General features: G+C 38.4%; 1 protein-coding gene across 1 annotated transcript in view; it reads left to right on the top strand.

The window, feature by feature from the left end:
- Window positions 1-184: 184 nt before the first annotated feature.
- HHIP (hedgehog interacting protein) overlaps window positions 185-15,742 on the top strand; it is a 91,838-nt gene continuing 76,280 nt past the window's right edge. Inside the window, exons 1-4 of the mRNA XM_029940624.1 lie at window positions 185-962; window positions 6,741-6,933; window positions 12,956-13,112; window positions 13,797-13,998. Of these exons, the coding sequence (XP_029796484.1) occupies window positions 684-962; window positions 6,741-6,933; window positions 12,956-13,112; window positions 13,797-13,998 (831 nt within the window). The 5' untranslated portion in view covers window positions 185-683. The remainder of the gene's footprint in view (window positions 963-6,740; window positions 6,934-12,955; window positions 13,113-13,796; window positions 13,999-15,742) is intronic.

Raw genomic sequence — 15,742 nt, 5'->3', positions numbered from 1 at the left:
CGTCCGGCCCGCGGGACGCGCTCGCGGCCGGGCCGCCCCCTCCCCTCCGCCCCCACTTCGGCCCGGGCGGGGGCGCGCTAGGAGCGGTGACGTCAAGGGGCGCGCGGTGGCAGCACCTCCCCGCGCGCTAGTTAAAAAGAAGAAGAAAAGAGGGAGCGAAACATGAGAGGCTGTGTGAGAAGCTGCAGCCGCCGGCAGAGGAGACCTCAGCATCATCTAGAGCCCAGCGCTGGCCCTGCCTGCGTCTGCCCCGCCGCCGCCGCCGCCGTTTCTGTGCCTGAAACTGTCTCACCTAAACAACTCCCGTTACACGGACAAGTGAACCTCTGTGGCCGTCTTCTCCTCCTCCTCTTCCTCCTCCTCTTCCAATTCTTTCTCCTCCTCCCACTTCCCAGCCGCAGCAGGAAGCCCCTAACCCAACTGACCCTGGCACAACTGCAAACGGTGTCATCTGCACAACTTTATCTCGGTCCTCGGACTTCCCTAAGGCATTGGGCCCGTCGCCTTGTCTTCTATTTTTTTGCAAAGTTGCATCGCTTTTCATCTTTCCGCCCCCGGCACCACTCTCTGCCTCTCGAGTGTCCCCCGCAGCCTCCTCCTGGCGCTGCGCCCTAGTGCCCCTGGTGGGCAGTGGCGTTCCCCCCCGTCCTCCCGCGCCGAGCCCCTGCCGCTCGGGGCAGACGATGCTGAAGATGCTCTCCTTTAAGCTGCTGCTCCTGGCCATGGCTCTGGGCTTCTTTGAAGGAGATGCTAAGTTTGGGGAAAAAATCGAAGGGAGCGGAGCGCGGAGGAGAAGGTGCCTGAATGGGAACCCCCCGAAGCGCCTGAAAAGGAGAGATAGGCGGATGATGTCCCAGCTGGAGCTGCTGAGTGGGGGAGAGATGCTGTGCAGTGGCTTCTACCCTCGGCTGTCCTGCTGCCTGCGAAGTGACAGCCCGGGGTTGGGGCGCCTGGATAACAAGGTAAGCACGCACCCGCCTTCCAGATGCGAGATTGACACACCGGCTTGGTGGGGGTTCCCTGTGGCTCCAGAAATGCTGGTGGCCGTGAGAAGGGCGAAAACTTGTTTGGAGCGTTCTTTTTGGTAACTTTTTCTGAAGTGCTAGTGTAATTCGGTTGTGTGTTCCTCTGGGGTGCGCAGATATCTCTCCCGCCCCCAGGAGTCCTTGATCGGGATGCTGTGCCGAACTGCCTGTCTCAGAAAAGAGAAGCTTCTGTGGTACCCGCATTCTGGGCTGGGTCAATGTTTTAGAAGAATCGCGATTAACAGTGTGTGTTGGACCGAATCGAGCATTGGCTGCGGTGAAACTGTAAATTAAGGTGGCTGTGGTTTCCGGTTTATTTTTCTAGGGTAACAAGATTTGTGCAGTTTTCTCCACGTGCTCGGTGAGGGAGAGGATTGAATCGTAAAGGATGTTGAAGCTTGGTTGGTTTACGATCCCCAGCCCCGTCAGAGGGGGTTGTCTTGCATTACAATAGTTAAGCTGCGAAAGGGAACTGCTGGTACTCCAGCTGAGAACCCAAAAAACTGGCGAAAGATTTCGCTGGGGTGTTATTTGTCACATAAAACTGAGACTGTTCCCCGCCTCAGTTTGTAATGTTTTGAAACATTGTAAGTTCAGGCTTTCAAATGGCAGTTAGTTGTCTAGGAAGATCTTCTCTAGAAATTTGTTTTAGGAGTAATGGCATTTACACTTGCCCTGTGTTCTTGAGTTTAAACAAATATGAAATAGTGTTGATTGCGTGTGAAGGCAAGCTTATTTTTGGAGTTTGCAACATCTTTCTTGTCATGGGATACAGCAGCGTGTGCTATCTACTGTACTGCCGAAGGAAAGGGGGGACCCCATCATTAACAATCACTGCACGTGAAATAAACAATCAGGTGTCTTTGCTCCCCCCCACACTCCCGTTCCCCATTTTAAGTTTAATTAAGAATTCCTCTGTTACAACACTGCAGTTGTCAAGGTCTGAGAGACTCTTGGAAAACTTGTGCTTCAGTCTTGCTGGCCCAGGCATTAAAAAAAAAAAAAAATACCCAGGCTGAATCTAATTTTTATGCTCAGTTCACGGTAGATTTCACTCTATTCTCATGTAAACAGCTCCTACGAATCAACATATGTGTCTGGGTGGTATCTCTCACTTTGTTTTGTAACAAAAAGCCATATTGCATCATTTAATTTGCTCAAGTCATGCAAATAGGAAAAAATCAATAGGACAAAAAGGGGTCGACTTATCCTCCTCCCCACTAAACTGCTGCCCACACACAGAGTCCTGTTGCTTATGGCAAAAGAATAACAACAACACCATTGTGTTTGTTAGTTGGTTCGCTAATGGGTGAAACTAGAGAACATCATTCTCTTTCAGTCCCCAGCTCTGTCCAAATGTTCATGCCTTTTGAGGGAGCATTTGTCCAACTCCCTCTATTCCCAGATGAGTGAGAACTGTCTTGCTGCAGGTTTTCAGCTGCAACTCTCTCTTTATTCTTACCATATGCAGCAGTAGTCTGCGATTCAGAGAACAGATATTACAGCATTTTATTCAAAACAATGTCATTAAGCTCCTGTGTGGTAATTGAATTAAATTACAAAAAAGCTACATTCACATCATCTGTAGGGTGTTACCAGGAGCCCCCAAAAACCAGGAGATTCAGAGAAAGATTTAGAAATATTTGCCATTAAGTCTCCCTGTGTGCAGTGTACACCATGAATACACCAGTGATCTCCAGACCCCTGCAATACTGAACTCTACCAGGAACAGGAGGAATGAAAACTTTAACTAAATAGAGTGGAGAGTTGGAGGGACAGGGGTGGGGGGAGGCGGAACTGAGGGGAGTTGTAACCAGTAAGAGGAGTTACATAAATTTTTTTTTTTAAGAAATCATTCTTTAGGAAGAAATCTGCCACGTTAGCTATCCACATTCCTTTCCATTTTACGTGCTTCCAATCTCCAACAAACCCCTACTCATTTGGAAAATGTGTCTGAATTAAATTCAGTACACTAGACTTTTCTAGTTCCATTACAAGTGCTTTATAAACCAACAATACTCAAATTGTTCAAAACAGAGAAGTGATATAGCTATGCATGTGCATTCTTGACTTATGTTAGCTCTCAAGTTTTAATAGTTTTTAAAACATGTTATTTTATAATAAACTTCAGTGTTTCCTTGTTTTCCCCTAAGCCTTCCTGGCTTATAATATATGTTAGGGTCTTATTTCATAATGTGTGTACAGGAGAGATGGCTGTTTGAAAGGGCCCGTTTTTTGTTTATGAAAAAAAAAAAAAAACCTCCAGAAAGATTTCAGCAACTTCTCAAGAAACTACAGGCACATCTTTCTCCTATGGGAAGAGACTTCATAGACAGATAGTAGCAAAATAGGTATGAATATTGGAGCATGCCCAACTGTGCAATTAAATCCAGACTCCAAACTAACATGTTTTCTTAATGTAGTGAACTAGCATTGAGTTCAATTTCTGGGCCATGATATTATGATTTTATATTTTAATTTTTTGTGCATTTTAGTAATTTTGTGTGTCATAACGAGATTGTTGACTACTGTTATAAATAAATACTGCCAAAATTTAGGAAGTTATATTGTCTTGGCAGTATTTTTGCAGTTCTTAAATACAACATGCTAAAAGGACCTCATCCCCATTAGCCAAACTGAATCTGCAGCCAACTGAAATACCCCATTTCTAAAACTTAACTTGTAGCCACAGAGGCATAGAAGCTCTCTCTACCTTGGGTGGTTTCACAGCCAAAGCTGTCAAGGAATGGGTGAAAAGTAATTGTTTTCAAGTGTGCCCTTTTACAATCATTTGTTTGCTCTGGCTCTTTCAGGGACAAAGGCTATTGTTGAACACATCCAACTAAACAAATAACTCATCCTGGGGTCCCTTTAACAGCTGCCTTAGTACAATGATCTATTTACATATTAGCCTAAAATTGAAACTGAACTCTTTAATGACATAATCCAGCACTATAGTGCAGAGACGCCTGTGTTCCACCCAACAGCTGAACAACCTTGTAGGCATATGATTTTTAGAAATAACTTTTTGTGTACCGAGTGATCTTAAGGCGACATCTTAATATACTGTCATGTATTTTTCTCCTGTTGTCTGCTCCTCGAAACCATGTGGGTGCCTTTTTATCCTCTTTGTTCAGTTCCTTGATAAATAAAGAGAAATACAGAAGGTCTCTGTCACCCATTTTACTATTTGTTGGTAAGCTGTAGTGGTAGGCCACGCTTCACTGTGTATTCCAGTATTTATCTTACCTTTCGTCTATGGATTTTACTTTCTTGTGGCCAAAGATTAAAGGATGACCTGACAGATGTTATAAATTAGTCAGCAACAGCCACAGTCATTACTAGGCATGTTGTAATAATGTTTCGAAGTTTTACATGACTTTCAAAGTATATTTAGTTTAAACCACTATAATTTGATGGTTTCATATATGGCTTTTAAAAATCGAAACAGGAAATTAGCTTAAATTTCTTCTTAAGATTGATGACGTTGTCAGGCATAAAGTTAAGGGCCTATCTTGACACAAGCACATAGGCAAAAGAAGAAGAAAAAAAATACCCTACACACACCAGTACTCATCTGTCTAAAACAGTGTTGCAGCTTGGGCTGAGTCAGTTTAATTGACTTCAGTAAGACTATTGGTTCATTGAAACCAAAGCCAGAATGATGGCTCTATCTATCTTCAAATAGGTATTTACACTGCAGACCTCACACAGAGCAAAATGTTACCATCCTGCTGGGCCGGAACAGCATGAAACTTTACAAAGAATAATATTATACTCGATTTCAGATAATTTATTGAATCCTATTTCTGAAACTTTTGATGAGAGATCTTGTGGCCAGGACACATTCCAAAAATTGTAAAAGACAAAATTCTTTAGGCACTAAAATCAAGCTCTTCCTGGATAGCAGCTGGGAGAGGATATGGGGATCATTTTGTTTCAGCTATAAAAAATGGAAGTATGCATATTCTCCATAAAACTCAAGGTAATTACATTCCAGTTTTCCAGCCAGCAAAAAAGGTGGCTTCAGCATCCCGCAGTTGTTTTGTCCTTAGGAGACTGCTGTATGATAAACAAACAGAACAGAGTCGAACAGTATTAATATTGAATAGATCTGGTGAGGTCTGCCAGAGTATGGACAATAAAAGACATTTAAAACATTCTTGGAATGCAAATTCTAAGTGTCTGGCATATGTTTCCTTTTAGAAAACTTTAACCATTTAAGCAATTGTCATTTAAATAAATTGATAAAAATCAGCATGTAAATATAATTGTGATTAATAATAACTTTCCTGAATGTTATAGTGACAACACGTAGCATATGTGTGTGTGTATATATATATATATATATATATATATATATATATATATATGTATGTGTGTGTGTGTGTGTGTGTGTGTGTGTGTATTTAAATAGGGTGACTTCTATGGAGCTTTTAATTACTGCATCCTAAAATTTCAGCCTGCTTGTATTCGATGATTTTTTTTAGCTGCTTTGTTCTTTCGGGTCCAAATTTTGTGATCACCTAGAATATCTTTATCCTAAAAAATAGAAGCCATGCCATTTACTCAAATTAGAACCTCAACTTGTGAATGAAGTATTTGCTTTGAATAGTGATCTAGAGTTTCAAATGTTAATTTCAGTTCCTGGTTCTAAAGAAATAATTAAGTATAAATATAGTTATATAAACTGAGAAAAGGTATAAAATTCATTCCCATTATGGTGTTTTTTATTATGAAAAATCAATGCTTGCTTTAGCACTATGTTTCATGTCTCAAATATTGTGCTGGTATTGTCTTCTATATTTATTAGAGGAGCTCCTGAAGTTAGGTTTTTAGAGTTAGTAGTAGACACCAAGACCTATTTTATCTACAAATTATTAACTTCAGTGAATCATTAACTTCCAAATTGGTCTTACTGAAAAAAAGACATAATACTGTATAAATAAAGATAAAAGTATTCCTTTTCTCTACTAAAACTCACTAAATCCTATACAAGAGCACTTTTATTAAACTCGTATGTTTATTCACACATATAACATACCTGAGGAACTAGTTAGAAAGTTTTTCCTGGCTAAGATAAAATGAATAATAAAGATTGGTCTTAAACCAGTTTTATTCAGCTTCAGATATTATTTTTCTCCAACATGTAAAGGGAATATTCCCTCTACTTTAGGAAACTTTCCTTAGCCAATCTATAGATTGAAAATGAACTGAAACTAGGAAAATGTAATTCAAGTAATATCTTTGAGAACATCATATTAGGAATGTCAAGAGTGAAAAATATTTTTTCCTAAGACAGAAATAATAACCTCTTGAAAACTTTTGCTTTACATACAGTTGGATAAAGGTATTTAGAATTTTAAAGTCAAATATCAGTCACTATGCACTTTGATGCAGAGTAAAGTGATAAAGGATTAAAGGGTCTCAATATAATTGTCATTTAATTGTTCATACCCAAAAGATAAACTGGCTTTGATTTGCAAGAGTAAGAAGCACTTCTGTGCCTCCTTACCCTCCACTCCCCCATCCCAGCCTGAGACTGTACTTCCATCCTTATTAAAAGCATCCTGTGTTTCTGACATGATAATTCTTTTCAGACAATTGCATTGGCTGAATTCTACTATTCTACTTATATGATTACCAAAAAAAAACATAAATAAGCCTAACTTCACATGAATAAAAAGAAGTTTGTTTCTGATTTATGGCTTTCAGATATTTTCTGTTACCAACAACACAGAATGTGGGAAGTTACTGGAGGAAATCAAATGTGCGCTTTGCTCTCCACATTCTCAGAGCCTGTTCAACTCACCTGAAAGAGAAGCCTTGGAAAGAGACCTTGTACTTCCTCTGCTCTGCAAAGACTATTGCAAAGAATTCTTTTACACTTGCCAAGGCCATATTCCAGGTAAAAAATAAAAATAAAAAATAAAAAACGGATAAATTAAACTACTGCAGAATATCCTTACAAGATACCTCATCTTAAATGCTTGCTTCTGAGAGTGTAAAATTTATCTCACCTTCCAAAATACGTATTTTTGCCTCACTATTAACCTTTACAAATGTGTAACCTTTCATTGTTGCCAAAAAGACTACTGTCATTTCAGTCCACAAACAGTATGTTGGTTTCGATGGGATGTTTTACATTTCTTGTTAAATCAATAATACAGTCGGTAATCTACACATACTGGCTTATCAGTACAAATTTCTTGTTGGTGTTTTCTTCATTCATTAGTATCGATATCAAGATAGCCTCCTATTCTACATAACTTAAAGGGAAGTGCAGATTGTCCATGGACTTTTAAGGTAGTATTCCCTTAATTAAAGTATCATTAGACATCCAAAAAGGTAACACCTTACAAAGCACCTTTACATGTAATGACTAATTTGCTCCTCACAAACTCTATGCTGCAGGTAGGAAAAGTGGAGTCATCCCCATTTGACAGATGAGGATAACTGAGCCTCAGGAGAAGTTAAGTGCCTTCACCAAAGTTGTGCAGTAAGGAAGTGATAGGACAGATAAAGAAGTTCTTAGGTTGACAGTATCACGGATATACCTGCTCATTACCATATTTTGGACCCTAATAAACAGATAGATTCTTGGACATGGATTAGTTTTACCATCAAAAGTTTGTAAACTTTGGTTGTTATTGCTTTCGTTGGAAGGATCAACAGAGAGATACAAAAGAATTTAACGAGACAGATTCTGTTTAGTTAAGCAAAGTCACACACAAACAAATCTACTGAAGCTAACAGTTTATAAAACTAAATGGCATTGAAGGAAAAGACAAGGCTTGAGAACTGTAGGATGCCCTTGGAGAACTTTTTTAACTGCTGTGCATATTTTACATTTTTCTCTGACCCAGAAAAGTGTAGATTTTTTTTTTATAGAGCTCTCGCAATAACCTAAGAAAACATTTTGACTAGGATTGCTTGCTTCCTTTGGTGTACCATGACATGGATCCAAACCCATTCATGTGAAAATATTATTATTGTCTTTATAAACCACAGCCATGTTTGTAAGGCTTTTCTGAAACCAGCTGTTTCTTCCTCTTTATCACGTTCCCCAAAAGCAAAGCAGAATAGGTCACGGTTGCCTAGAAGGTCTGCGGAAAAGCGATAATAGATTAGGTACCATAAAGGTTTGCTGCAAATTCCAAGTCTTGAAGGTTTGCCTTTACCAATGTAAGTTGAAAAGAATACCGACAGTTACCATTTTCCTCTACCTTTATCTACCCAAGATAAATACAACTATGCTGGCTTTAAAGGCTCACCCAGAAGGTCTCCATCTATGTGAAGTTATTTTAGCTTCCAAAACAAACAACAGAAAGCAATATCCAGCAGAAGAGAGAGAGTAGCAAACAGCGCAGGAGCCAGAACTGCAAGCACCTCACTCCCCAGATCAACATATGTGGTGACGAATGACAAATTTATTTTTCTACAAAGTTTGTATATATGTAAAACTGCTGAAGTGCATCAAGATGTCAAGTGCTTTTGGTGGCCACCCAGGCTGCCTTGAAAGATAACCAGATGAAAGCTCTACTCCAGCCGCAGAGAGGGCAGCGAGGGTGCTTTCCAGGGACAGGCCGCAGGCGCTAGCAACTGGGAGGGGCTTCTCCTGTATTCATCAAATGCTAGTAATCATCCTAACTACTTGTCCCCAAAGTGAGTTGTAACAACACACTCTTTGTGTTAATTTATGTTAATCGATTTGTTAGCCAGCCTGATCCTTGGCACAGAGCTGACCATTTTCTGAAGTATGGTAGATAGGAGAGTCATCCACCCCTGAGCCCTCGCCCCAGCACAGAAGGCTCGTTACAGTTCTAGGACAGTTATCTTTCAGAGATTGCTCTCAAGGCAGATTTTTAATATTTTCACCTTCTCGAGTCTACTTCATGACATGGTTTAACTTTTCTCTGGAATTCAGAATTGCGAAAAATAGCTACTTTGTGATTCTTTCTTATAAGAACTCAGTATACTTGACTATTCTCATGAACAGCCTCATCTTTCTGCAAATCGAAAACATAAAAATACAGCCCTAAGGCAAATGCTGAAAGGGGTTGAGAGAGAGGAAAAACAATCTCCGAGACACCTTCATTTCCCCCCATTGCCAGTACGTAAAGAAATACATAAACTGATCTATTCCCCTGCTTCACCTTCATGACTTTCAGAGAGTGACTTTCCAGTCACATGTACATCTGAAAGAAACTTTTCAGAAATTTTAACTTAGAAACATTTATGGTCTGCCTATTTTCCAAAAATGAGAAAGTTAAAAATTAATATAGTGAGGATATACTAGTGTTTTATGCATCACAATATTCACCAGTTGTGGCCTAGGGAAGTAAATTCTTAAAATTTCTAAAAATAACAAAATGGCATTAAGAAGAAAACCTGGGGCGCCTGGGTGGCTCAGTCGGTTGAGCCTCCGGCTTCGGCTCAGGTCAGATCTCATGTTCGTGGGTTCGAGCCCCGCATCAGGCTCTGTGCTGACACTAGCTCAGAGCCTGGAGCCTGCTTCAGATTCTGTGTCTCCTTCTCTCTCTGCCCCTCCCCCTCTCATGCTCTGTCTCTCTCTGTATCAAAAATAAATAAAATATTTTAAAAAAAAAGAAGAAGAAGAAAACCTGCACGCAGGGGCTCCTTGGTCAGCTTCGCAGGTCTTTCCTCCTGCTGCACTGTGAGGAGCAGGGTGCATGCTTTGCTGCTCGCTCAGCGACGGTATAGTGCGCTCTGTGCGAAGTGTAGAAAAGAACAGTCATTGGCCTTGTTTCTCCTTTATACTTGTTACCACGAGTGTCATGATATACTTTTTATCACTCTTAAATGGTCATCTCTTCAGCTGTAGGTTATTTAGTGTGAAATGTCAGTATACAATTAGTTTGATTGGTTTAATCCTGCTGCTAATGAGGCCAAGGTCAAGGGTTGGATTCCACTGAGTCTCTGTAGTCCATAGCCACCTCTGCCCCCAGTGAGATATCTTACACATGTGTCTTCCCCAGGAGAGCAAGCCAGACGGAATGGATGGAAACATCAAGATCCACTACCTCTGTTAGAAAATGCAGGCCTTACACTCAGTGGGTTTTGTTTCATTTCTTTATTTGATGAACAGCGTATATAAGAAGGCACACATGCTAAGAGAAAAGCTACAGCTTAGACTACTCCACAGAGAATATTTGTTTACATCAGTGTGTTATGGGGTTCTTAAGGTACGGTAGGACTGGGTTTATCATGCTCCAAGACAAAGGTTACAGGTCCAAAATATTTGATAAATTATCAGGAGTTTAAAAAAATACAGCTGCTGAAATAATCTGTGTACATCCATCATTTGTAGACTTGATCAAACTGTGATGATCTAGGCTGAACTAAACACCCACCTTCAGTAAAATTGCTCTTCAGGGTATTGTTCCAAGTAGAAAGGTACCATTTGGTAAATTATATCTTCCCTGGCGGTAAATGTAAGCCCGGTGTCCTGAAGCCAGGCCCCTTTTAGCTCTTCACAGCAAAATATATCCTATTTGTCACTGTCCACAAAATCAAATCGTTTAAGGTAAAGTATTAATGAAATGTTAGACATTTGTAATTATGAGAAAATGCCCATGTTTTTATGTAAAAGTTTTTTGAGTTGACTCCCTCCTTCACACTTACTCAGTATGCTGAGATTCTGTAGAAAGCTAGGAGTAATTCATTATGAATTCCAGTTTTGTTTTTGTTCTTTTTTTAATTAATAAGAGAACATAGTACCTCTGGAACCACAGAGTTTATGAATCTGTACTTATTAATCTTAAGATGTTCTATTTGAAAATGATTTCTCACTTCCGTATGTTTGTCCCCAGCTAATTACTCCTTGTATAATGGAATCAGTCATCAGCATTGTTTGTTAATTTCCCCTTAAGATGGTATTGGTTTGCAAACTATAATGCTGGAATACAGATATTTTTTTCAAAAAGCAAACTTGAAATTCCTTCTCAGTTGTACTTTGAAATTTTTTTTTGTGATCCTGCAGGCATACTTCATGTTGAAACAAAATTTCTCATTTTCACCTTCAGTTATAAATATATACTTAGTATGACAGTATTCCTGCATGTGAAATATTGGCATGGAGATCGTGCTGCCTGATGGGAGGTGTGTGTGTGTGTGTGTGTGTGTGTGTGTGTGTATCCAAAAAAAGATCTAGACCAAACTGTAAAAGGTTTGATTTAACAACTATTTTCCTTCTCTTCTTTTTACCTCAAACATGATTGTTCAACATTACTGGGCAGTTTTCATGTATATTCTTAGCCAGGAAAGAATGGAGGAGAAAAGTTATCTTTGGTAAACAGTGAATTGCTGAAGAAGAGTAAATGCTGTACAGCCTTCATGCCTCTCCCCAATTTCTAATCCCTGAATATTTTCAAAGGAAGATAACCTTCCAGCTGCCTTGCCCCCTCCCCCGGAGCACCCCTCCCAGCCGCCATGCCTCCTTTCAGTCTCACCCCCCCACACATACACACGTATACACACACACTCCCAAGGACATCTGCTCTCACTTGCCTGGTTTCCAAGGAGAAGATGTTTCCTAGTCGCCTAGTCAGATATTGGCCTTGAAGAGTTTGTCTCAGAAATTTAGAGGTGATACATTTTACCCAAAAGTTAGGTCAAAATGTACGTCAAGATCCTCAGAATTCTAAGATTAGTTTTAGGTTTGAGAAGACCTAGGTCATCGAAAATAAACTTTTAGTCTTTCGTGTTTCACTGAAGTCTCACTTGGTTGTCCCCAATCCTTGTCCTTAGAAATCCTGGCAAACCTGGGCTCATTATATAACTTCTAAAAATCAGCTAAATTACAAGGTGCCTTTATCACAAAGCTGTTAGGTGTACAGCGATCTAATCGTTAGGGAAAAAAATTAAAACCTTATGCACAAAGATATGACACCAGAAGCAGGAAGTTAGGGCATCATATGAGGTCGATTCTGGTAGCCATATCATATTCTGAGAGCAAAAATCATCAGGATATGGGAGTGAATCTTATTAATATGCCCCACCCCCCAAAAAAGCCAATGCTTGAAAACTCAAATTGTGATAGTAATGTCAAAATTCTTTTTCATCATAAAGTCCTCTTCTTTTTTTAGTCAAGTATATTATTTGATAAAAATTCTCAATATGTAAGAAAAGAGAAAACATCTTTCTTTCAGACCTCCTTAAGTAACTGTATTTTGCTTTTTTGTTTGGGGTTGTTATCCTTTTTTTTTTTCAGTGAGAGATGGCATACCAGGTTTCTGGTTGAGAAGATCGCAGGAATGTTTTAAATATAGTTTTGTTTTACAAAATAATCATTATTTTCTATAAGTGAGGTGTAGGAAAAGGCACCTACATATTTGAAAATGAAGGCTCTGTTCTTAGCACAATTGCCGTGAGCCAGTCACTTATAGCATTTAATGACCTTGTGGTATTCATTAGATTTATTATTTAAGCATATGTGATGACAGTGCAAAAAAAAATTGTAAAATGACCCAAATTGGCACCTCATAGCCTCTTTTTTCATTCTAGTTTGTTCTTCTTAACAAGTTACTTTTACTATAGAGGGAAAATGCTGAATAGTGATCAGATAAACCTATAAGTACAACATTTGTACCATAGAATCTTGCAAACAGAGTGAATTGCTAACAAGATTAATGCTGAATTTGTATTATGTGTATTTCAAATGAGTCTTTTAAAATAGCCAATACAATATTATTTCATTTTAACTGAATTGAATTTTAATTAGATTGATTTTAAATTTTGTTTTAAAAAGTGGAAATCCCGAGCAAAAAATGGTTTTCTTTCCTTTTATTATTTTCCTAGAATATTCATATACTTTCTAAAAAATTCTTTTCCTCTATTTTATCTTTCATATAGGATGTTTTTACTGTGACACTAAATATTTCTAATGAGTCTTTTGCATTTCTTTAAAGGTTTCCTCCAAACTACTGCTGATGAGTTTTGCTTTTACTATGCAAGAAAAGATGGTGGGTTGTGCTTTCCAGATTTTCCAAGAAAACAAATCAGAGGACCAGCATCTAACTACTTGGACCAGATGGAAGAATATGACAAAGTGGAAGAGATCAGCAGGTTCATAAGATAAATGCTCTTTAATCTTAAAACAAAAGCAAAATACCAACTGACAAATGTGGTTTTATTAGTGACTCAACTGTGTTTTGTGCTTGATCCCAGGAGCCACATCCTGCAGATGCTTTTTTCTTTCTTTTGGGTAGTTTGCCTCCCTCAGATCACATTCACTTAAACTCTTTTAACACTTGACTACTTATCTTTTATTATTATGAGTTTGGCTTCTCTATGATTTCTGTGAATTTCATGATTACAGTTTTAAGCTTGAACTTTATGCTTGTTGTTAGCCTATGGAAATATTCAGCCCAATTATTATTAGCAAATCAGAGGTTTATAAATAGATCTTAGAACCTTCTCTCTGAGGGCCTTTCTTGTAAGGCTTAATTATTGTGAGTAAAGCTAATTTTAATTATAGTCACTGAAAGATAAGATTATAAGCTTCTGAACATTTAAAAGATGTAACATTTTTATGTTGATTCTCTGTTTGACTTTCTGGTAGAAGGCTGTTTTATGTGTTTCACTGAAAGCAATTTAGAAGAATTCTACTGTGACTTTTGGGTTAAAGGCACCTCCTGATTCTCAAAACCATTGATGCCTAAAGGAAATATGTTTTGAAAAAACTGTTAAGTGCATCCTTTGCCCCCTTCACCTCAAGAAGAGCTTACTGGTTTTCTTTTGTTTGTTTAGAAAGCACAAACACAACTGCTACTGTATCCGGGAGGTGGTGAGTGGGCTGCGGCAGCCCGTGGGCGCCCTGCACAGTGGGGACGGCTCGCACCGGCTCTTCATTCTGGAAAAAGAAGGTTATGTGAAGATACTTACCCCTGAAGGAGAAATTTTCAAGGAGCCTTATTTGGACATTCACAAACTTGTTCAAAGTGGAATAAAGGTTGGCTTTTTAAATTTTATTTATCTTTGCTCTGGCTATGTTAATTTTATTTTAGTGTTATTCTCACTGGAGGTACTTGTAATAAAAAGAAAGAATATTTAAGGAGAAAATAAGAAAACGTAAGGCAACAATAATTAAGGCAACTGAATTGGGACAGTGACAGTAAATTTTTGATGTTATTTTGGTGACTATTAAGCAGTGCCATGAGGTTAATATCGTGACATGCTTTCCCTATGTAATTTACACACTTAAACTAAATCTTGGTTTTATAAAGTATGTGTTTAAATATTGTTTGACAGGCATCATATGTAGACTTGTGTATCAGCATTTGCTAGTAGAAACAAAGAGGTCTTTTGGTTCTTTTGGCAATAACAAACCATTCTTTTCCCGCATCTGTTTTGGGCCTGTGTCATAAAAAAAAATGCTCCTTATACTGTGCCTTCCTTGTACACTATTTTTACAGGTAAGTCAAATGTTTTAATCTGTAAGTAGCCATCTTTGTATTACATATGCCCATGTTGCCTTCTTTCCACACTTCTCCGATTGAATCCTCATGTTAAATAATCAAGTGGCATATAAATAAAATTATCCTCAAGTTTGTTTTACAAGAGTGTAACACGCTGTAATACTGGCAGTACTAAGCTATAAAGCAAATTGTGGCATTTTAAAATTGAGGCACATTCAACAACTCTTGACTAGTTAGACTGAAAGTAACAGTATGATTTGGGAAGAACTGGTTACCTTTTTCATGTCCTAACCTGGGTGAAGAAGTCAAAGGAGGATTTATACTCTTCTACTCATATAGAAATAAACTCCTTGCTTTGTTGAGCTCTATTCAAAGGGAAGAATATCAAAACCAAAAGAAACGGTTGGAAAAGGTATAGGGATATTCCTGATACCAGTTCATTACCGAACCATTTAAAATAATTAGAACGATTCCATTAGAATACAGGGATTGCCACATGGTTGATACCACCCAACTTGAGGCGTGTGTTGTCGGTGTCACCAAGGCATCCTGCGTGAGAGAAGTATGGTACTTTCAGTCCTTTAAGGAAAAGTACTTCAGCACCAGCACACAGATCACTTGGAAAATCTGTTTTAACTCAGTAGTTTCAACTTTCTTCCAATAAAAGTTTTCATTAGAATTCACAGCAAATTGTCAAAAGTCTCCTAAAATGAAGCATTTGTGTTTTGCACATAAGACCTCAATAAATATTTTTTGAAATGTGTTCTGGTAATTCACTGCCAGTGGCACCTAAAAGAGCAAAGAATTAAGATATAGCAGCAAATACATTACTCACCAGCAGTGTATTTTTCTCACTGTGAACGTTTAACCTACTCTCTATGAAAGAAAAAATTGGGGAATGCATTTTAAAAATCATCACCTATAACCTCATTAGTTAAAGAATATTACTACTTACATATTGATATACTTTCAGCGTTTATGTTAAAATTAGATGAACTTATCCTGACTGCAAAGGTAATACAAAGGTAATATGATATTAATAAGTGTGGAAACACACAAAAACATGTTTCCTTCCAGCTTTTTTCCTAAGCAGCTTTAAAATAAAATTGAAATCAAACCATACAGACATCTTTTTAACCTTTTTTTGACATAACAATGTCATGAGCATGTTACCAAATTTGAAAACTTTTCTCAAACACTTAATTTTTATCTCCTCTGGGTATTCCATTTGCTAATTATGAAACATTTAGAGTGACTCCAACATTTCCTTTTTATTGT

The sequence above is a fragment of the Suricata suricatta genome, chromosome 1, assembly GCF_006229205.1.
Source record: "Suricata suricatta isolate VVHF042 chromosome 1, meerkat_22Aug2017_6uvM2_HiC, whole genome shotgun sequence".
NCBI lineage: Eukaryota > Metazoa > Chordata > Mammalia > Carnivora > Herpestidae > Suricata > Suricata suricatta.
The sequence above is the reverse complement of the archived record's forward strand: the minus strand, read 5'-3'. Positions and strand labels throughout refer to the sequence as shown.